Source organism: Danio aesculapii, chromosome 7 (genome assembly GCF_903798145.1).
Source record: "Danio aesculapii chromosome 7, fDanAes4.1, whole genome shotgun sequence".
NCBI lineage: Eukaryota > Metazoa > Chordata > Actinopteri > Cypriniformes > Danionidae > Danio > Danio aesculapii.
In genome coordinates this window covers 29,097,961-29,121,767 of record NC_079441.1, presented here as the reverse complement: position 1 = coordinate 29,121,767, position 23,807 = coordinate 29,097,961, and the positions used below count along the sequence as shown (strand labels likewise).

Here is a 23,807-nt window from a genome sequence, read left to right as displayed (position 1 = left end):
AAATTTAAATCTATGAATGGCAAATAATTTAACTTACACTTAGAAACACTCTTAAAAGAAAACGGCACTGATGTAACTACATTTTTTATTGGGAGGGTAAAGGTTAAATACTTACAGCGTAATACTACTCTTGATTATTTTAAGGTAACTTGTAATTGTACTTTTATTCGAGTATGATTTTTCAGTAGTCTTTCCACCACTGATAATGGTGTCCTCGTTTGAACTACGATTCTTTCATTGCGTTAACTCATGCCAAACTGTCTTGCCACACCATGTTACGCTAGAAAACAGAGCTCTGTTTATGTGCCGGGCATCTGCATATTACATCACACCCTAAAATTACCCAGTAAAACTCTGAACTTCCAGCCCACCCCTCTGTTTCCTCTTTCGTTGTCGTTCTCTCCAAGTATCTCAAATCTCTCAGGTGGAGCAATGCACTTGAATGACAGAAGCTGTTTGCTATGGCATAAAGCCATGCTGTGCTGGGAGCAGGCGTAGCTAATCTGTGCCTTTCCTGTTCTGCCCCTTCCCAACCCCTCTTCCTGTCTGCCGCCAGCGACTTTCACACATTTAGTGTTGGCTTGCCAATGTAAAAACCACACGCGGCACACAACTGCTTGGCTTATGACAAAACCGTATGTGGCGAGCTCATGCGTCCTGGGAAATAAAACCTATAGATAACATCGTTTACTGCAGATCCAGATTTTCACGGAGGCCTCTAAGTGACATCATATAAGTTTTGAGAGTCACTCCTATGTCTTTTTATAGTGGTGTTGTTTTGGGAATCACCACCCGCACGTATGAATAATGAGGCACAATTAAGCTAGATGACGTTCTGCATCACTTTCGGCATTGAATGCGGGCAGTTTCCTTTTAAGGATGTGAGTCAGGGATGAGGCAGTGCTGCTCTGAAAAGCAGTGAGCCACAGGGCTGTCAGTGACTCGTGTCTAACATGTGCCTATAGAGGAGATCTATTGTGTTTGTGTGGAAAAGAAAGTCACACGAGTCATATGTATGATCTACTCCTTAAACCTGTTTTTGTCCACCTTTTGTTTATTTGAATAAGAGAAATTATTTGAAATATTGTATTATGTTAATTAGCCAATTAAACATTCAATTATAAAGCAAAGCAATTACTTAGAAAGTAAAGGCATTTATTCATAGGTTGAAAAATAGGAATGGTTTTTAAAGTTGCTGTTGTGTAAAACCATCACAGTTTAACAAAAGTTTGCACTGCTACTTTTTAAGATTGATCATAAAACATTCCAAATCAGCTTATTACAATTATTTCTGAAGGATTGTGGTACTGAAAAAGACTTTTAAATAGTAGTGTATGTTTAGAAGCAATTGCGAAAAAATATAGTAATATAGTGTATCACTTAAATCAGTGATTCTCAACCATGTTCCTGGTGGTCCACCAGCACTGCATGTTTTGGATGTCTCCTTTGTCTGTCACACCCATTACAGATCTTTCAGTCTCTGCTAATGAGCTGATGATCTGAATCAGGTGTGTTTGGTTAAGGAGACTAGGAAAATGTGCAGAGCTGGTGGTCCTCCAGGAACATGGTTGAGAAACGCTGAATTATATCATACTAAACCCAGACTTTTGAACGGTAGTGTATTATGTATTGAGAAACCATAATCATTCATTTTGTGCAAGAAAAAAAAGGGTAACAGAAGTGTCTTACTGAGTTCTTAAGTTCAATCTTGTATATTGTATGTTTATAATTTTGAATATTCCAGTGTACTCTATTTTGGTGTTTCTTCAACTATAGACTATAGCCATGTTTCTCAACCACGTTCCTGGAGGACCACCATCTCTGCACATTTCGCATGTCTCCGTAAACAAACACCCCTGATTCAGATCATCAGCTCATTAGCACAGACTGAATATGTAATGGGAGAGAAAGGAGACATCCAAAACATGTAGTGTTGGTGGTCCTCCAGGAACGTGGTTAAGAAACACTGGACTACAGCATTTGTCTGCTAGCATGTTCAGTAGATTCCTATAGTATATACCACTAAATTTTATGTTCATATCAAGACTTTTTTTTGCCTAAAAGTTTTAAGCTGGGAAAATTATTATTTCTTTCTAAATAAATGTTGGTAACAACGCAATGTGCAATAGACATTTACAGCATTACTTGATCTTAATGTTAGTAAGCATGGAGCAGTTTGTTCATTTTACAGTTCATTCATTTATTTTCTTTTTGGTTTAGTCCCTTTATTAATCTAGGGTCATCACAGCGGAATGAACCGCCAACTAATCCAGCATATGTTTTACGCAGCAGATGCCCTTCCAGCTGCAGCACATCACTGGGAAACATCCATACACACATACACTATGGACAATTTAGCCTATCCAATTCACCTGTACTTGTGGGGGAAACCGGAGCACCCGGAGGGAACCCACGCCAACACAGGGAAAACATGCAAACTCTACACAGAAACGCCAACTGACCCAGCCGAGGCTCGAACCAGCGACCTTCTTGCTGTGAGGCGAATGTGCTACCCACTGCGCCACCATGCAGCCTTTTATGAATTTAATTCTGGATTGTAATTGTCTATTACAGTTTTTCAGTTGCCAACAAGCGTTTGTCCAACCAGTTGTCACATTTTCAAAACTCTAAACACAATTAGCACAGCATCTGTCTTTTGTGGCCATACCATTCCCACATTTCATGTCGTTTTCACCCAATATGCAGTCAGTGAACAGATTTCCACAATGCTTACATTTTCTTAACAGACAAGCTGTACCTCCCAACAAAATGATGCATTGTTTTTGTACGAATGTTAACACACAACATCCCACATCAGCAAAAACAATATCCCAAACCTTAGATACAGTATAAAAACCTCTGCTTCTGCAATGATATCACTTCAAAAACAATATCAACATCAAAAATGTTTATTATCAAATAAACAAACAATTAAATAATTGACACACAGCTGATTTATGTTGGGTAAACTGGGCCAACCGCAGCTGATTCCAGTCTGCCTTATACTGGCAGGGGCTCTTTTTTCCTATTACATTTACACTTATACAGTAAAAAGAGGACTTTGAGGAGTGATGTAGATGAAAACATTTAGACTAACACTGAAGATTGCAGAGATTAGAAACAATAATTCTGTGATTTTTTTTTTTTTAGATCCTTCCCATTTATCTGGGCTTTTGCTGTTGTTGTTTTTTTGTTCAGAATGCTTGTGTGTGTTTTATGGATATTTTGTTTACTGTAAGTAATGCTGTAAACCTTTTTCTGTTCTATCATACCGTGTTCCTACTGTACCTCCTGTAGTAAACTGTTTCTTAAAATGTCTTACTAAGGAAGAGCTATTTAATCTTACATTTTATCAATCTCGTTTAGTGTATATTTACATTATATCCAGAACTCAAACTTTTAACAGTGATGTACTATATATTACACATTTAGAAACACTTATTTGGCATTTTCAGTGAAAATCATCAATCTGACTTTTTTTCACTTTCAGTTCTGGCCTTTCCTGCCTTCCTGTTGGGCATCGATCAGGAACGTTTAAAAGAAAAACTCACCAGCCGAAAGATGGACGGCAAATGGGGAGGCAAGTCTGAGTCCATAGATGTGACTCTGAATGTTGAACAAGCATGCTTCACACGCGACGCTCTCTCCAAAGCTCTACACTCTCGTGTTTTTGACTACCTGGTAGAGGTACAAAACCATATTCACATACATCCCTCTTAAAAACAGATGCTAGTAAAGAAATAAACACCTGACGGGCTCCTGTTTTTCTGTAGTCCATCAATAAAGCTATGGTCAAGGAACACCAGGAGCTGAACATCGGAGTATTGGATATCTACGGCTTTGAGATTTTTCAGGTGAGGCTTTTATTTACTAGTTACTAATTAAACGATTACTTCAAAGCAGCTATTAGGATGTCTACCTAATGAGATGAGAGGATTTTTAATTGTCTGGAATGGTTCCCTTCTGTTTTTGTAAACAGATAACAGATTAATGAACTTGACTAATCTGATAATCTCTTGGTTTAGCATCTGGTATTTAGACCTTTAAGATAACTACCTGTGTTATAAAAGCTGGGTAACAGGGCTTTCAACCCTTTTTATTTTATCCTGCCTTATTCTCATTCCGTTTAACCACAAAAATGCTGAAATCTTAAACAGGAACTGAGTATTTGCTATTGCTGGCTTTAATTTAAATCTGTTGTTTGTGAAATTTACGTCTTATTTGTTTCCATTCGACTACTGGTGGTGTTTTCAGTTCATCAATCTGTTTTTTTGTGTGTGTTTTTATTTTGCTTTTTAGAAAAATGGATTCGAACAATTCTGCATCAACTTTGTGAATGAAAAACTGCAGCAGATTTTTATTGAACTGACTCTAAAAGCTGAACAGGTGACATTTAATTGTATTTTTGCTCATATTTTGATCAGCAAAATAGTGGTTTATTTTTAAAAGTTTCATGAAGGGGTCTTTTATATATAGTGTGTACTGTTCTCATAAGTTTAGCCATTAAGCATTACAATTAAGGTTATGCTGAGCACTGTAAACTAAGGAAACTTACTATTGAGCAGGTTACAGATTTTTACTGTAGCATTTTTACAGTGTATATGTCAAAAGATTCATTTATGCCCCCTTAAGTCACACTTTTAACCCAGTTCTAGTAATATATTCTTCTGTTCCACCCAGTATAATATCATTCTCATAACTACTTTTTTCTGTTGTCTTTTTGCTCTCTTCAGGATGAGTATGTACAGGAAGGCATCAGATGGACTCAAATAGAGTACTTCAACAATAAGATCGTCTGTGACCTCATTGAGAGTAAAATAGTAAGTTCTTTCTTGCTGTGTCAATCAAACATCCATCTATTCCAAAAGTTAGATTTGGTCCATCCTTGCCAAGTGCAGTTAAGTCAATAAAACTGGCATTAACAAACAAAGATTTTCAGATCCATATCCACACAAGCCTCCTTTCTCTTCCCATGACTGCCTGTCTAATGGCCTGAAAATGCTTGATATGCCTCCAAATTCAATTTACTGCACTCACAAAGAGACCAGACACAAAGAGCCATGAAATTTATAACAAGAAAGACCTTAACTATCCATGTCGGTGTGACAGCGTGTGAGAAAGTGCTTCTCTGTGTCATTGCTTTAAACTAACGCTGATCAAAGAGAAATCTATAAGCTGTTTTACTGGTGTATGTCAGAACACTAGAGGTTAAATTGTTAAGGTTAAATTGTCCATAGTGTTTGAGTGTGTGTGGGTGTTTCCCGGTGATGGGTTGCAGCTGGAAGGGCATCCGCTGCGTAAAACATGTGCTGGATAAGTTGGCGGTTCATTCCGCTGTGGCGTCCCCGGATTAATAAAGGGACTAAGCCGAAAAGAAAATGAATGAATGAAGGAATGAATGAATGAATGAATGAATGAACGAACGAACGAATGAATGAATGAACGAATGAATGAATGAATGAAATAAGTAAAAATTAAAAAATAAGCTCAAACCAAAATGAAACCATAACAAAAATGTCCAATTAAAAGGAAGGCAAGTCAACAATAATAAAAACATATAGTATTATTAAATGATAATGAAAAAAATCTATATAACGGCTTAGCCTGCAAAAATATATATCATAATAAAAGTGTTCAATTGAAAAAACTAAAAACGAATTATATACAGTTGAAGTCAGAATAATTAGCCCCCCTGAATTATTAGCCTCCCTGTTTATTTTTTCCCCGATTTCTGTTTAAGGGAGAGAAGATTTCTTCAACACATTTCTAAACATAATAGTTTTAATAACCCATTTCTAATAACTGATTTATTTTATCTTTGTTATGATGACAGTAAATAATATTTGACTAGATAATTTTCAAGCACTTCTATACAGCTTAAAGTGACATTTAAAGGCTTAACTAGGTTAATTAGGTTAACTAGGCAGGTTAGGGTAATTAGGCAAGTTATTGTATAATGATGGTTTGTTCTGTAGACTATAGAAAAATATATAGGTTAAAGGGGCTAATCATTTTGACCTTAAAATGTTTTTAAAAAAATAAAAATATGAGACATACTGTGAAAATTTCCTTGCTCTGTCAAACATAATTTGGGAAATATTTGAAAAAGAAAAAAAAATCAATGAGGGCCAATAATTCTGACGCCAACTGTATATAGTTATATATAAGATATACAGAATTATTATTAGAATTAATGCTTTTGACAATATGGTTCTTATTTGTGTTTTTTTCCCCAGAATCCTCCAGGCATTATGAGTATATTAGACGATGTTTGCGCTACTATGCATGCGAAGGGTGAAGGTGCAGATCAGACAATGCTGCAGAAGCTCCGAATGCAGATCAACAACCACGAGCACTTTAACAGCTGGAATCAGGGCTTCATCATCCACCATTATGCTGGAAAGGTATTTATACTGTACCTCAAGCGTGTGTTCATCCACCCCTCCCACTTTTCTGCAGTCTTTTAATGTTGTCTTTTCTACATCTACATTTCACTGTCACTTCCTGCTTCTCTCCTTCCATGACATTCTCTTAGCCTCTCATTTACTCTTTGTTGCCTTGAGGTAGTTCAGTATGTGTGGTACCGTCCACATACCCCAGACTCAATGAGGCGTGATCTTAGGGGGAGCAGAGGTGGGGGACGTCCACATCCTGCACCATTAGATTTATAATAAGCATGTTTAACAGACAAAGAAATGCAGAAAATAAAATAAAAAAAACATCTGTATCTTCTAGAAGCAGTTTATCTGGATTGATATGTTTATTAAACCACACAAATTTTTTAGACCACCATAAATTTACTGTTTGCTCCCCATCTTTTTAAATATTTTATGTGACTGTAATTGTTAATACACCAGTAAGTGCATCAAAAGGATTTAACAGACTGAAATATGAATATTGCTTAACATACCGTGAATTTTCAAATGGTCTGTTTCACAATAAAGGTGGGACATAATAGTGAAGCATGGTAATATTTTACTATTCAGATGCCCAATTACAGTTATTTACTGTACTTAATGGGAAGCAACATAGTATTAATTGTTAAACGTTACGCTAAATTAATTTCTGATTCTGAAAGAAAATTATCAAATTTTGGTATAAAAAACAGCAAAAAAGCAGGGTCCAAGAAAATGTTCTCATTATTTTCAATATTTAAAACTGTATTTATGTATGTTTTATTATTATTATTATTATTATTATTATTATTATTATTATTATTATTATTATTATTTGTTATGAAAACAAAAAATTGTTGTGATACTATACAGTTTAAATATTTGGAAAAAATGAGACTTAAAAAAACATTTCGGCAGACTTCAACAGGGATTAAATGTATTGAGGTTAACAATAACATAATTTATGTATTTTACCAAAGATGGTAAGATTGTTTGCATGTTCTCACCGTGTTCGCGTGGGTTTGCCCCTACAGTCCAAAGACTTGCTCTAAAGGTGAATTGAATAAACTAAATTGTGTGTGTGTGTGTGAGTGTGTGTGTGAGTGTGTGTGTGTGTGTGTGTGCGTGTGTGTGTGCGTGTGTGTGTGTGTGTGTGTGTGAATGAGATGTGTACGGGTGTATCCTAATATTGGGTTGCGGCTGGAAGGGCATCTGCGGCATAAAACATATTCTGGAATAGTTGGCGGTACATTCCGCTGTGGCGACCTCTGAAATGGAGACTAAGACGAAGGAAAATGAATGAATGTTACCACAGATTTCAGATTTTAAATAATTTCTGTTTTTTAAAGAATGTATTCTAGTTTCCACAAAAATATTAAGCAGTAAATACTTTCTGTATTATTCACCAAAAATAAGCACAAAATCAGCATAATGGTTGCTGAAAGATCTTGTGACTAAAACATGTTTTGTAAAAAAATTTAGATGGATGAAATTCACCCAATAACTATTAATAATAATTATTAGTAGTTATTAATTATTCACCCTCATGACGTTCCAAGGCCCTGAGACCTTTGTTCGTCTTCAAAACACATTCATTCATTTTCTTTTTGGCTTAGTCCCTTTATTAATCTGGGGTCACCACAGCAGAATGAACCGCCAACTTATCCAGCACATGTTTTAGGCAGCAGATGCCCTTCCAGCTGCAACCCATCACTGGAAAACAACCACACACACTCAATCACACACATACACTACGGCCAATTTAGCTTACCCAATTTACCAATATTGCATGTCTTTGAACTTATGGGGGAAACTGGAGCACCCGGAGGAAACCCACGCGAACACGGGGAGAACATGCAAACTCCACACAGAAACGCCAACTGACCCAGCCGAGGCTCGAACCAGCAACCTTCTTGCTGTGAGGGGATTGTGCTACCCACTGCGCCACCACATAGCCCCTTTGAAACACAAATTAAGATATTTTGTATTAGATCTGAGAGCTCTCCCATCCTCTATTCACAGCAGCAGTCTTGAGATGTTCAAAGTCCAGAAAAAGAACCAAAATTATTTTGATTTTTTTTCTGCTCTTCGAACGTCTCAGGACCATTGTTGTCTATGGAGGATATCAGCCCTCTGATTTCATCTCAAATATCTTAATTTATTTTCCAAAGATATGCAAATGTCTCAGTGGGTCAGAACAACATTAGGAAGAGTAATCTATGACAGAATTTTTAGTTTTGGTTGAAGTAACCCGTTAAAACAAATCATTACTATGTTGAATTTGATTAATATGTGTATCATACAATATCCAGGTCGCACAAATGTTTTAGCGCTCTGTTATGTGTCTCTCCAGGTGTCTTATGATGCAGAGGGTTTCTGTGAGAGGAACAGAGACGTGCTGTTCACTGACCTGATCGAGCTGATGCAGAGCAGTGAAATGTAAGTGACTGTCCTCCACCATAATTCCCTGATCGTTCAGCAGCTGCCTGGAACAGCTCTGTCACTAAGAGAACTTGAACATAATATATGCAAAGCATGAATATAATAAAGCCAGCTGAAGGCGCAGGGCCCACAATAGAAGTGTGCTGGAGATTATCATTGTTTCGTTGAGTCCAAAAGGCCACTTTATCTCTCAAGGGAGTACTGCTGTAGAGCGTGCCTGTCGCTATTATGTGCCTCTGGGCCTCTTTTTTGGCCCCAGAAGCCATCTGTGCAAACCGTCTCCTCCTGCAGACCCTTTGTGAGGCATTGTGGGGGACCACTTTCAGACGGCGTTCAGACACGTGCTGTCATACATATATGCAGACACACACACACACACACACACACACACACACACAGACGCTAGGTTTGCAGGGGAACTTCCTTTACACCAGCCAGAAGGTCTTAGAAGAAAGAGATTTTTTTTGTCAATTCTGTGATGAAGCTGGGCTTCCTTTCCATCTGCGCAGCTCCACCTCCTGACCTTTAACCCTATAAAGAGCTTTAAAAACAAAACCATGCTGAGCTTTCAGATTTACATTAGAAGAAATGTAACTTAAACATCAAATTTAAGCTTAATATCGGCATTTAAGTCTTCCATAGTATGTCACAAAGATACCTTGTTTTGTAAGTGTTTCAAGTGTTGTTGGTTAAAGAAAATAATATTAAATAAATGAGTTGGTGTATAACATAAGGAATTGTGTAAAATAGATTGCCGGTAGCCTTAAATAAAATGAAAATGTTTTCAGTCATTATAAGTATGTATTTATTTCCCCTTATTTCACAAAAAAGTGTGTACTGTTCAGGAAATAATAGAAGAATAAGATAATGATAGTGGCATTCACTATAAACTGTAAAATCAAACCTAAATATAAGTATTTCAGTTATGGCACTTTGAAATTTGAGTAGAAATACACTGAACATTTCAGGTGATAATCTTCTGGAAACTTCTGGACAATGCAGAACCAAATGGATTTAGCTTGTTCATTGTGCCAAGAATAATCCTTTTAATGTCACAACGCATAAAAAGAGTAGATGTTTTTTTGTTATGTAACCACCTAGAGGTGATTTGATTTGATCACATTTTAGGGCATAGTTATTCGATTCTAAAATGACAAATTATGAATTTAATAACAGAAATAATATATAATATAATAACAGAAAGATTGTTTGTTGTTTCATGTCTTGGTTATCAAAAATAAAGCGGATGAAAATAACAAATAGTAGAACAGCATAAGAAAGTAAAACAGGCTGCACTAAATCAAGTCATTATAAATATGTACTTATTTTCTCATACTTGAACCCAGACAGAATCTGCGGATATTTTTTGCTATTTCTGCTGAGAATGTTGTAAAAAATCTGCAGATTTACGCGGAACGATTTTTGGGGTATCGTTAATAAAAATGTAATATATGAAATATAAAATAATAACTTTTTAAAATAACTTAATGTTTACAATGCAAATACAATTAGAAATATTACTTTACAAACTGTATTGTAAATAAATCATATGAACATTTTCATATTTGACAATAATATTACTGAAACTAATTTAAAAACTGAAAAAATATACATTTACACACGTTTACACAAGTAAATAAATAGACACAATAATGGGCTAAAAATATGTGGATTTCTGTGCGCACAGATTCCATGTGGGCCTACTCATATTTCACAAAAGAATTTAACAGTACTCAGAAAAATAGAAGAATAAAACAGAAACAGTGGCATTCACTTTAAACAAAATATATTCTAAATGTCAAACCTAAGCTAATGTATTTAAATAATGGCACTTTGAAATGTAAGTAGTAACACACAGAGAATTTCTGAAGATAAACTGTGACTTCTGGAAACTTCCAAATTGATTTAGCTTGTTTATTCTGCCAAGAAAATTCCTTTTAATGACACAACACATTAAAAAGTAGATGTCTATGTTACTTTGCTATGTAAGAGGTTGTCTTTTGATTTGATATTTAGGGCATAGTTATTCATTTATGAAATTAAAAATTATGCATTTTTTACTCCAATTCTTTACTTACTGTATTAATAACCACATTAAATTGTGTGTTGTTCTTTGTTTTGAAACAAAGCTGCACAGATAAAAATAATGAATTGTAGAACAATAAAATAAAACACAATTAAATTAAAACCTCAATTTAATAGAAACATTCAAGTTATTTTCTCTTTTTTGTTTTTTGATCATAGAATGCAAAACTGAAACCCCATAGTAAAGACTTTTGTTTCTGGCAGACGTGCAGAAACAATCCCATTAGTATTGTGTTTCCTTGGTAAAACAATTATATTCCACAGTTCTATAACCAACTAACAGCTACGAAATCTGCCCAAAAACACACTTCAGCTAAACAAGTTCCAAACACGTACACTGATATTTGTTTCATAAATATTAAAACACCATATAGCTACTATGAGGAAACCAATATTAACACATATACTGATATATGATCAAGCTCAGTAAAAAATGAATGGACAGCGAGTCAAACTCAAATTCTATCCAGGTGACTCACAGAAATGAAAGTGACCCTGGTCTGCAGCTGAGAGACTTGATTCAAAACATTCCTGTCTGTTACAGTCTGTGTTTCTCCTGCTGTATAGTCCTCTCTCTGTCTGCCAACACCAAATCAATCCTGTCTGCTTTGATTCTCATCATCAGAGCTTTCATCCGTGCCCTGTTCCCAGAAAACCTCAATGCTGAGAAAAAAGGCAGACCGACTACTGCAGGGAGTAAAATTAAGGTGAGTTAAATTTAAGGCTCTTTGAACCAAATTGTTGGTACTCTCTGCCCCATTTTTACACCTGCTGTTATGAAGCATTTTGGTTTATCAAATCTCAAGTAGGGCACACATTCCACACTGTAAAATCGAGCAGTGCAATTCATTAAATGATTCGAGTTCATCTGACTTACATTTTTAATGAAAGTTCATTGTACTTTACATGAACTTGTGATTGAGTTCACTTAACCATGCAGATTTCTAGCTCCCAGCATGCTTTGTGTCAGACTCAGAAATAAAAGAGCCCCTATTATGCATTAAAAAATGTCATATTTTGGTTTTGGGAGTCTTTAACAACAGTTTGATATGCATGCAAGGTCAAAAAACACTTTCATTGTCTTATAATATGCATTTATTTATTACCTAATTATCTCAATGACTCCCATATGATTTGTTCAGCGATTAATTTTTTTCCCCAAACCCGTCCTTAGCACTATGCTAATCTGCGCTGATTGGTCCAATGACCCAGTATTTTGTTATTGGTTGACTGCGTTCAGCGTGAGAAAGAGAGAAATGCCACCACTTATCAACATTGTTGAAGTAGTCAGAGTGCAGAGTATGTGTGTGAGCTTAATGCAGGAGTGCTTTAAAGCAATGCAGTTTTACACCAGCATATTGCTCTATTCTTAACCTTGACACACATTCAGTATTAATCCACACAGTGACAAAAGCTGAACTATTTTGAAACCTGACCACCGTGTGTGTAGGAACAGCTGACGGTGGCCTTAGCAATGACAAACAGCAATGGATGGCGAGCTCACAAACGCATTTAAATCTTTAAACAAAGCGGCACACGTCGCGTTTTCAACGTGCCTTTAGACATGATATGAGAATATAAAGAGTTAGACCTGATACAGTACAAGCAGTTACAAGTAACAAAACACAATTAAATGCATAATATGCAAGCTAGAGAAAACAAGCAACCATTTTAACACTTAAGTTACCTACACTTGTGAAATGGAGGAAGGAACTGATCCATGAACTGTGTACTGTCAAGTCCCACACATCAATAGTCTTTTCTGATCCTTCCTTTAATAAACTGCCGATGAATCCCCTTTTGTAAGTGTGTAGATTGCTGAAGCACTCGTCAGAAAAATGACAGGAACACAGCACAAGGCTGGGGCTATAATGCTGAGGTATTTTTGCAAAAGTAAACTTCAACCACTGAATCTTTACAGCCTCATCTTTGGGTAGGGAAAATAACACTAACTTTCCCTCACACTTCAGAGCACAGCTTATTCGCGACATGATTCAACTGGGATCTGCTACAGTGTTTGTCTTCCTCTTTTTTCTTTCTACAGGGTTTGTGGGTGGGACCGGGGGTTTCAATTTCCCCGGGTCTGCGCGAAACAAATGGGCGGGGCTTGAGTTCCATATCGACGTCACATCAACATGACTTAGGACTCGTTAGAGCAGTGATTCATTCGAACCACTATGAGTCGACTCTTTTATAGATGAATCAATAGTTTTAAACATGGTGCATCTTCAGATTTAAACATCAGCTGGATATTTCACTTCACTTAGAGCTGTGCTACACACACTGCATGAAAGGTCATTTTCAAAAACCCATAATAGGGGCTTTTTAAGTGTTATTGTGTATTTTCTGCACACGATAAAAATAGGAAGACATGATTTAGTGTCTGTAAAAATACATTTGTAAAAATCTACTAACTTAGATTACAGATCGAGTTAAGTCAACAAAACTTCAATGGTCTAGGTCAGGCATGTCCAAGCTCGGTCCTGGAGGGCCGGTGTCCTGCAAAGTTTAGTTCCAACCCCAATCAGACACACCTGGGCTAGCTAATCAAGCACTTACTAGGCTTTCTAGAAACATCCGTGCAGGTGTGTTTAGGCAAGTTGGAGCTAAAATCTGCAGGACACCGGCCCTCCAGGACCGAGTTTGGATACCCCTGGTCTAGGTTAATATGACTATATCTGAAGTAAGGAATATTTGTAATGTATTAGAAAGAAAGAAATACTGGTCACACTTTACAATAAGGTTCATTAGTTAATGTTAATTAATGCATTTACTAACATGAACAAACAATGAACAATACATTTACTACAGTATTTGTTCATGTTAGTTAACGTTAGTTAATGAAAATAAAGTCGTTCATTGTTAACTCACGGTGCATTAACTAATGTTAACAATCATGGACTTGAATGTTAATAATACATTAGTAAATGTTCAATTATAATTAATAAATGCTGTACAAGTGTTGTTCATGATTACTTCATGTTAGTAAATGCATTAACTAATGAACCTTATTGTAAAGTGTTACCGAAATTCTTAATCAAGTTAAAATTAATTAATTGAATTAAGGCATTGAGTTTGAGCAAATTGAATTAAATAAACTTAACAAATTACATCTGCAGTGCAGTTTACAATCTCTTTGTTCACTTCTTTTAACAACTTTTTTGATGTCTTTGAGAGCTGTGTCTATGGACGGGTATATATATATATATATATATATATATATATATATATATATATATATATATATATATATATATATATATATATATATATATATATATATGAGCTAGCTTTTTCCAATGTTTCTACTAGGCTTTTGCTGGTGTTTAATTTTCTTGTTGCGATTAATTGCTCTATTTTTTTTATTAATGGCAGAAACAAGCCAACGATCTAGTGAGCACCTTGATGAAGTGCACGCCTCACTACATCCGCTGTATAAAACCCAACGAGACCAAGAAGCCCAAAGACTGGGAGGAGAGCAGGTGAGAGACCGCAAACATGGAAAAAGTTTCATTCTTCATTTAAGATCACATTCAGCTCAGCTCAGGTACACAACCAAGATTTTGATGTATTTTCACAGCAAAATGCAATAATTGAAGGAAATAACGTCATTTTTAGACTGCTAATATAAAAAATGTTCCTGCAAAATGTTATACAGTGTTATACAGGAAAAAGATTGCACAGAAAATCTTTTAAAGTATTGCAATTTGTTAAAGTGGATATAATATTCATGTTAGAGTAAAATGAAATCAATAGCTTGAGCGAGAAACATCTTTACCAAGTAGTATTAGCTTGTTGTTCTTTTCAGAAGTTGGAGTTGTTTTGGAGAAAATCACTATGGAATTTCTAAAAGCAATTTTGATGCGTCTTCTCTGAGCAAAAGTATTTATTTTACTTAAAAAAAAAATAGCAATGCCTTGATTTTATTTCTCAGTATGGTTTTCCTTTGTTCCAACATTTTTCACCTTTTTTTGTTTACTTTTCCTGCCTTTCTCCTCTTTTGCCAGAGTGTTTTTGGAAGTAATGTGGAATGAAATGTTCTGATCCGGTACAACACATTGTTCAGCCTGTAACGGTCTTCCTGTTATGAGGATTTGTGAGCATTGTTCAAGTCGGCCAGTATAATTAGCGCTCACACTTTATTCTCAGGAAGTGTATTCATGAGATTAACATTATTACGTTTTTCGTTTTTTTTTGTTTTGGAAAGGCTAATGAGGAAACCACAAGAAGTACCTTATTTGTCTATGAAATTGTAACAGGCTGAGGATAACAGGCAAGAATTTCTGTAAAGGGGAATTTTGACTTTGTCGTAAATAACCTTCCTTCCCTCTTTCCTTCCTCTCCATCTTTCCCTCCAGAGTGAAGCACCAGGTGGAGTATTTGGGTCTGAAGGAGAATATAAGAGTAAGACGTGCAGGGTATGCTTACAGAAGAATCTTCCGCAAGTTTTTGAACAGGTAAAGACCGTTTCAAAATCAGTATCAAAGTTGATTGCTCTTCATGCAGTATCATTGAACATGTGATTTTTTTATTTTGGTCACATCTGGTGTCATAATCTTCTGGGAATACACCACATTTCCACTTCAGAAGAAAAAGGAAGAGATGTTTTAAAGTTAGAAGTGTGTTATGGCACTATTATTACTATAAACTTTGGTTCCTCTTCGGTTATGACCCAAACGTTGGACCGTTTCCTCTGAGTTATCTCATTGTGAAGTGGACATGCGTCATTTGAGTTTACTTAAGAGTCTAATTCTTCCATTATGACACCAGTTACTTCAGGTTTCACGGGGTATTAACTTTTTGCAGAAGTAAAAGCCTGAAATACTCTTTATTGTGTCAATATTATATGCCTTGTTGGTTTTAGAGTTAATATTTTACACATATACAACCACACATACACAAACCCACTCTCTATCAACAGAACATTTTGTTCTTGTATATAAATAAAAAAATTTATACATGTAATCAAATATATGATTTTGTTCTTCTAATGATAAAATTGTCTTCTTCTCTCTGTTTCTGTGTGTCAGGTACGCCATTTTAACGAAGGAGTCATGGCCGACGTGGCGTGGCGATGAGAAGCAGGGTGTGCTGCACCTCCTACGCTCAGTAAACATGGACCAAGACCAGTATCAGCTCGGACATACCAAAATCTTTATCAAAGCCCCTGAGTCGGTAAGACCTGACAAGTTTGACAGGTTCAATATAAAGTTGAAAATATATTGAACAATTGAAGTTCGAAAGTTTTAAGATATAAAAATTTCAACATTTAGTAACAAGATGTTATGAAGAATTTGACCAGATTATTCACATTTATACAGTGCCTATAGAAAATCATCATACCTTATGAAAATTTATACCTTTACTCACATTACTCACCCTGCTTTCAAAAGACCTTCGGGAGTTGAGAAAAAGTTGAGAAAGGCACAGGTTAAGAGGAGGCTGCAAAAACATTTCAAAGGCTGGAAAAGTTATTTGGAATGTGATTTGATTTCAGGCTGTATGACAAATAAATAATTATTTCAAAGAGGATTTTCTAAAGACACTGTATATTTTAAAAATAGTGAGCGCAAAACATTTTATGTACATGCGTTCATGCTACATTTGACCTTTATTAAACTTTGAAAAAACTTCTAAGGGCCACTTCCATTTCTTATGTAGCGGAAATATGGATTTTGTTGATAATTACTTTATTTGATTGGTTTAATTCAGTGTTTCCCAACCCTGTTCCTGAAGGCACACCAACAGTACACATTTTCAACCTCTCCCTAATCAAACACACCTGAATCAACTTATCATAACATCAGAAGAGACTCCCAACACCTGAAGTTAATGGGTCAGAAAAGGGAGACATCCAAAATATATACTGTTGGTGTGCCTCCAGGAACAGGGTTGGGAAACACTGGTTTAATTGATTTACTTGGTTTGATTATCTGATTGGTAACAGCTCTATAGTGTCTTACTATCTTTTGGAATAATAAATCAAATGTAAGAAATAGATTTAAAAGTTGACACATTTAAAGGAGTAGTTTTCCCACAAATCGGAAATGTCTGTTAATTACTCACCCTCATGTCATTGTAATCCCTGAGATATTTGTTCATCTTCGGAACGCAAATTAAGATATTTTAGATGAAATCAGAGAGCTCTCTCATCCTCCTTACACAACAATTGTCCTGAGATTTTTGAAGTCCAGAAAAGGAAGCAAAAACATTTAATGTGACTTGATCTGACAAAGAAGACTAAGGCGAACAGAGTTGTTTTTACAGATTTCTTGTGCACAAAACTGTTCTTGGAGCTTTGCATGATTACAGCTGAACCGCTGAAGTCACATTTTGCCAATGTGTTTGGTTCCTTTTCTGAACCTGTTAGCTGTGACCATTTCCATCTATCATTTCCATTTCATCAGCTCTCGAATGTCATCTGAAATATCTTAATTTGTGTTCCGATGATGGGACGAAGGTCTCAGAGGATTGGAAAACAACAGAATTTTCATTAATTGGTGAACTAACCATTTAATGTGGATATGAAAATTGACTTTTAAAATGATTTGGACATCAATAGAAGTACATTTTAGTATGCAGTAGACTACTTTAATCATGTAAAATGCTGTCAACGCCAATAGCCTAGTGGTTAGTGCGTCGACATATAGCACCCAGGTGCTTGCGGCAACCTGAGTTTGATTCCAGCCTCGAGGTCCTTTGCCAATCCTTCCCCCTCTCTGCTCCCCATACTTTTCTGTCTGTACATCTCCACTGTCCTATCAAAAAAAGGTGAAAACCTGTATAAAAAAATAATTATCATGTAAAATGTTGAGTGCCTTTTGAAACCCTGTAGCTAAAGTTGCTGGTGTTGTCAATCCCAGTGTATAAGCATCATTGCATTATAATACAATGTATAAATAGTGCTGTATAAATTGCTAATTCATCATTGTTAAAGTTTCTATATATATTTTGGACTGTTGCACAATAAGGCGACATGGTGACTTAGTGGTTAGCACTATCGCCTCATACAAGAAGGTTGCAGTTTTGAGTTCTGGCTGGGCCAGTTGGTATTTCTGTGTAACGTTTGCATGTTCTCCTCATGTTTGCGTGGGTTTCCTCTGGATGAACTGAATAAACTAAATTGGCTGTAGTGTATGAGTGTGTGTGTCAATGAGTGTGTATGGGTGTTCCCAGTACTGGGTTGCAGTTGGAAGGACATCTGCTGCATAAAACATATGCTGGAATAGTTGGCAGTTCATTCCACTGTGGTGACCTCTGAAATAGAAAATAAGCCGAAGGAAAATTAATGAATGTTCCACAATATGTGCTTTTAAGATAAATATTTAAAGCTTAAATGTATTATATAAGAAACAATATACACCAGCAACAGCCAACACAACCTTGCTGCTACTTCAGCATGTTGAACAGTGTTACTTACTTTGATTAAGATGTAACATCAGAGCGATTTGTGCTGTGAATAGTGCTGATGAATAGTGGTCAGTCAGCAGGCAAGCAGGAGGGACACTGGTCCCACGTCAGCACTGTTAGGTCAACATTACTCTGGATCTGATACACAACTGCAGTGCTGTGGTAAGGCAGCTTCTGTTATGTCCAAGACAGCATTGCTTTTTCCACTGCCACTTTTTTTCCCGGCCTCGCTAATGAAAGCACTGCTTGTGGATGTGCTGTGATCTCACTGTTGACATTTAGATGTACACACGTATACATAGACGCACAGAATAAGGCTCTGTGGCTCGGCATGAATGCAGCAGATTATGCGGAGATGTGCGACTTTGGCATGTAGGTGTTAAAACGTGGCCTTTTGCCTCTTCTGTGTGTGTGATATTAATATAGGAGGGCCCAGATTTGGACCGCCCAGCCTTTCAAAACAAAACTCCTTCTCAGATAAGGTGCTGACACCAAGTAATTAGTTCATGACTACAGGAATTTAGCAAGAGAAAAAGTGAGAGGGAGAGTGTGTGTTGTAGGGTCTTTGCCAAATGAACTCTTTGATCCTATTTAGAGCTGATGAAGATGAGTTTTAGGGTGTGTTTATGCTTCGCAGGTTTTGGTTTGATTAAAAAAAAGGGTCAAAATATGATAAAAAAAATAAACCTCAATCCCTGGCCAAACAAGGGGACCTGAGACATGTGCTTATATTTCATATTAATATTTTAGTGGAAACTGATTTAAGATTTCTTAGCATTATTTTTGATGAATAGAATATTATTTAAATGCCATATCAATACTGGACAGTATATTATGGATGGTGTCTGCCAGTTCATCCTCTTCAGATGTGTGCTGACAGCCTTAAGGATTTAGATTAGGGCTGCACAATATATTGTTTCAGCATCAATATCACAATATGATCATTCACAATAGTCACACCGTAGGAAATATATTTGCTGTTATGTAATGATATACAACATTTACATGTGTTTTTGAGACCTGTGACTGTATAATGATGTTTATGAATTCAGACATAAGAAATTGTACAGTTTGTAACTTTAATAATCATTCATTTTATTGAATTATTTAAATTGTATTATTTAATTACTGTACCTGAATACTGTTAGACAAAAAAGGAACACTGTATTTCTTTTCTTTACTGTATTTATCTATGTTTGTAGATTGTTTATACGATTTTATGCAGATGCACTTCTCTGCAAATCATTCCAATCTATCTGAAATGATCAATTATTTCCAAATAGAGAGATTGAAGTCATCTGGTGAAATTGTATTCATATCACAATATTCATTCATTCATTTTCCTTCGGCTTAATCCCTTTATTCATCAGGGGTCTCCACAGCCGAATGAAGTGCCAACTTATCCAGCGTATGTTTGACACAGCGGATACACACTCATTCACACACACACTACAGCCAATTTAGTTTATTCAATTCACCTATAGCGCATGTCTTTGGACTGTGGGGGAAATCGTAGCACCCAGAGGAAACCCACGAGAACAGCTTGAACCAGCAACCTTCTTGCTGTGAGGCGACGGTGCTAACCACTGCGCCACCGTGCCACCTCATATCGCAATATATATCGCTGAATAACAAAATATTGCAATGTTAGGTTTTTCCAGTATTGTGCAGCCCTATTTTAGATTGTTGTCTTTCACATGGCTTTACATCTCACACACAGTTCTGATTTCCAATTTGTAATTGATTTTGTAAATGAGAGATCTAGATGTTTCCTTGCAGTTTCCTTGTTTTCTGCAGCTATGGTTTTAGAACAAAAAAGTCATTGGTCCACTGTATTTGATTTTTGTAATCAGGTTCAGAAAAAAACTAAAACAAATCAAGATAGTTTTTAATCGGTTTGTGTATTAGTTATCAGCTTGAATGGTAGTGAATATTACTATCGACCATTAAACACTCCTCTCTATATGCACCAGATGCTTTCTTAAACTCTATGTTATAAGGACTTAATTAAAAAGTCAAATGTTTACTTGTGAATGCATCACAAATCAATTTGCACTACTTTAATTTTATTTGTTCACAACGAGGGACAGTATACATTAATCAACATTCCCCAAGAATATAAAGGTACCCAAGTTAGATCAAAGACTAGTTTTATTGGTGGTCCCTTTGCCAGATAACAAAGGTCTATACCAATAAAAAAAAATCTATCTATAAATAATATAATAAATCTATCTATCTATAAATAATACTCAAAAAAACACAAAACAATAGCAAAAAAAAAACATTTAAGTGCTCGTTTATATAATAATTCCGGAGGTTTTGAAACTGTAGATTTTGTGTTAGACCAACAATAATTGATATGAGAGATCATCATCAAATTTAATTACATTTTGTAATTAAATTTCAAATAAACCTAAAATGAACTTTATTCAATTTTACCTTGTTACATACTTTTTTATATGTGTTTTTAAACAAAGACAGGAGTCCAGATAATCACCTAGGTAAAAATCTTGAACTTTCTCTCCTGAGATAACAACATCCTGTTTTATATCAACACCTAGTCCTTTATAGTGCATGCAAGCTGTTTTTGACGCATTTAATTTTAAGTAAGACTCATTCAGCCATGTTTCCCAGTAAAAACATCCGCTGCGTAAAACATATGCTGGATCAGTTGCCGGTTCATTCCGCTGTGGCGACCTCTAATAAATCAGAGACCAAGCCAAAGGTAAACGAACGAATGAATGAATTATTCAGTCATGCTATTATTTTTGTTAAACCATCATTCAACTTTTTTGTAACCTGTTCAACCTTGTATACTGTTCAACATAATGATTCAGCACTGTTGACACACCATAGGTAAATCATTAATGTACATGCTGATGAGTATTGGCCCCAATATTGACCCTTGTGCAACACCAGTTGCTTTCTTGTACTTGCTTTCTTAAACTTAAAAAACTATTTTGCACAATATCTTGCACAATATTATACTCTATAACCCAGAGTTCTTGTATGTCTTAGATTATGTCTATAGTTACTTATGTATAGTTTATGTATAGGTGGATTACCTCTCTTGTAAGTGAGCTTTGCATAGGTTTAAGAATTGTCCAATGTTGTGTTCAATCATTCATTCATTCAATTTCTTTTCGGCTTAGTCCCTTTAATAATCTGGGGTCACCACAGCGGAATAAACTGCCAATTTATTCAGCATATGTTTTACGCAGCAGATGCCCTTCCAGCCGCAACCCATCACTGGGAAACACCCATACACTCCAATTCACACACATACACTACGGACAATTTAGCCTATTTATGTAGCACCGTGGTCCTGCAAGACACAACATTTCGTTCCACTTTCTGTCCACACATGTAGCAAATGACAATAAAGCTCAACTTGACTTGAATTATTGGTTATAGATATGGTCTCAAAGTTACATATACATAGAAAATTCCTTGTAAACCCATTCAAACATCTTTTATTTTTGACTAATATAAGCATCCTTGCCCAATAAAAGTATCCATTTTTTAAATACAAACAAATGCACTCACACAGACTTTAAAACAGTATGTTTGTGTATTACAGTAGGTAATTGTTAGCTATATTTTAGCATATAATTTTAACAAAAATAGTATGCTTTATGTTTATTTTTATTTGAATGGCATTAGCATGGAAATTACGGTCAAAGGGATCTTTGTGTCTGGATGTTTGTTAGCGTGTGGGGTGGAAGACAAAGAGGGATTTCATTACGTGTTTGCTCATATTATCTCGTCCTGTGCCAGCCGTTGTGTGTGTGTGTGAGAGAGAGAGAGTCAGTGCCAGGACTGTGATAATGATAGGATCTGATGTTTAGTCTAGAGTGCAGCAAAACTCTGACTGTTCTGAGGACATACAGGAAGCACAGTGAAGCTACACAGGGCTCGGAGTATTATGGGAAGACCACGGGACATTTAGACAGCTGCTTGCTGAAAAAGTTGCCATATAGAAAGAGAGAAGTTACCACATGAAAGCTGGGATTAACTGATCCCACTTTGTGTCATAATAAGCCGAGTCTGTCTTCGGCTGTTTAATGGCTCAGATGAACAGTGACCTTTAGTGTAATGGACAACATTACACAGCTCTATTCTCTGTTGTTATACAAGCTATTAAATTTGAAGTCAGTAACAGCATGGTTTCAGTGCCTAATTCATTAGATTGATTCAAACCGACATGTTTGCGAGTTCGTTTGATTGATTCCTGCAATATTTTTTGTTTACAGCTGTTCCTGCTGGAGGAGACGAGAGAGCGCAAATTCGATGGCTATGCTAGAACCATTCAGACTGCCTGGAGGAAATATTGTGCACGCAAGAAATATGTTCAGATGAGAGAGGAAGGTAGGTTTAGACTTCAGATGAGTTGGATGGTAGATGTTATACAGTATGCATGCACTCACATAGTAAAACAAACTAATTATGGGAAAAGGGAAATCAATGTTTTTTTTACATGGCAGAAAATGTCACTGTAAGAATGGAAAGTCAGTGTTTTTCCCCTGTATATCTTTGGAATATGACCTCAACTGCTGCTTTAGGCTAAATTATTATGTTTAAAAGTAATAATACACGGACAAACGCAACAAAAAAAACTCCACATCCTCTCTAGTGTTCGTGTTTTGGTGTTTATTCAGTTTTGGAATATAAAACCATTCAAAATACTTTGTAAATACATTCTTTGTTTTACAAAATTACTTTTTACTGTATATAGTTCTAATATAGTTCTAAATCTCACTGACCGCAGTGTTTTTAATGTTACAATAAACAAAATTGCAGATATTCAGTTAAATTCAGGTATTTTTTGCCAGAAATCAGCTGACTACTATACATTTACTATTACTACTATACAGTGCTCATCATATACAAGTACACCCCTTACAAATCTCTCTTTTAAATTCATATTTTTAATCGGAAGCTATACAATATTATATTTGTGCATGTACATTAGATCAGTGTTTCCCAACCCTTTTCCTGGAGGCACACCAACAGTACATATTTTGGATGTCTCCCTTACCTGACTAATTAAATTCAGGTTTTGGAGTCTCTTCTTATGTTCTAATTAGGTGATTCAGGTGTGTTTGATTAGGGAGACATTGAAAATGTGTACTGTTGGTGTGCCTTCAGGAACAGGGTTGGGAAACACTGCATTAGATTAGTCAGTACTGAAGCCAAATCAGGAGCTTATCTAACAAATTAACCAGCGATAATGGTTCAAAAACTAGTTCACCCAAATTTATATGTTATAGAAAATTATTACAATTTAAAAAAAGGAAAAATCAAGAGAAACAAAAAAAAAAAATATATATATATATATAGTCACCATGTTTGGTGACTATAAATATTATTTTAATAAATATATCTGTTTAATAAATGAGATATGTTTTGTGTAACTGCACCAAAATACATTGTCTATATTCACTGAGAAATTAATATTAATATAAATTTTCAAAA

The 23,807-nt window shown here is 35.7% G+C and overlaps 1 protein-coding gene across 3 annotated transcripts in view; it reads left to right on the top strand.

Moving 5' to 3' along the window:
- myo1ea (myosin IEa) overlaps positions 1 to 23,807 on the top strand; it is an 88,502-nt gene that overhangs the window by 52,742 nt on the left and 11,953 nt on the right. For all 3 annotated transcript variants that reach the window (XM_056461565.1, XM_056461563.1, XM_056461562.1), the window contains exons 10-20: positions 3,491 to 3,687; positions 3,774 to 3,854; positions 4,300 to 4,386; positions 4,734 to 4,820; positions 6,237 to 6,404; positions 8,749 to 8,834; positions 11,548 to 11,629; positions 14,298 to 14,404; positions 15,281 to 15,379; positions 15,953 to 16,097; positions 22,586 to 22,700. In XM_056461565.1, the coding sequence (XP_056317540.1) occupies positions 3,491 to 3,687; positions 3,774 to 3,854; positions 4,300 to 4,386; positions 4,734 to 4,820; positions 6,237 to 6,404; positions 8,749 to 8,834; positions 11,548 to 11,629; positions 14,298 to 14,404; positions 15,281 to 15,379; positions 15,953 to 16,097; positions 22,586 to 22,700 (1,254 nt within the window). The remainder of the gene's footprint in view (positions 1 to 3,490; positions 3,688 to 3,773; positions 3,855 to 4,299; positions 4,387 to 4,733; positions 4,821 to 6,236; positions 6,405 to 8,748; positions 8,835 to 11,547; positions 11,630 to 14,297; positions 14,405 to 15,280; positions 15,380 to 15,952; positions 16,098 to 22,585; positions 22,701 to 23,807) is intronic.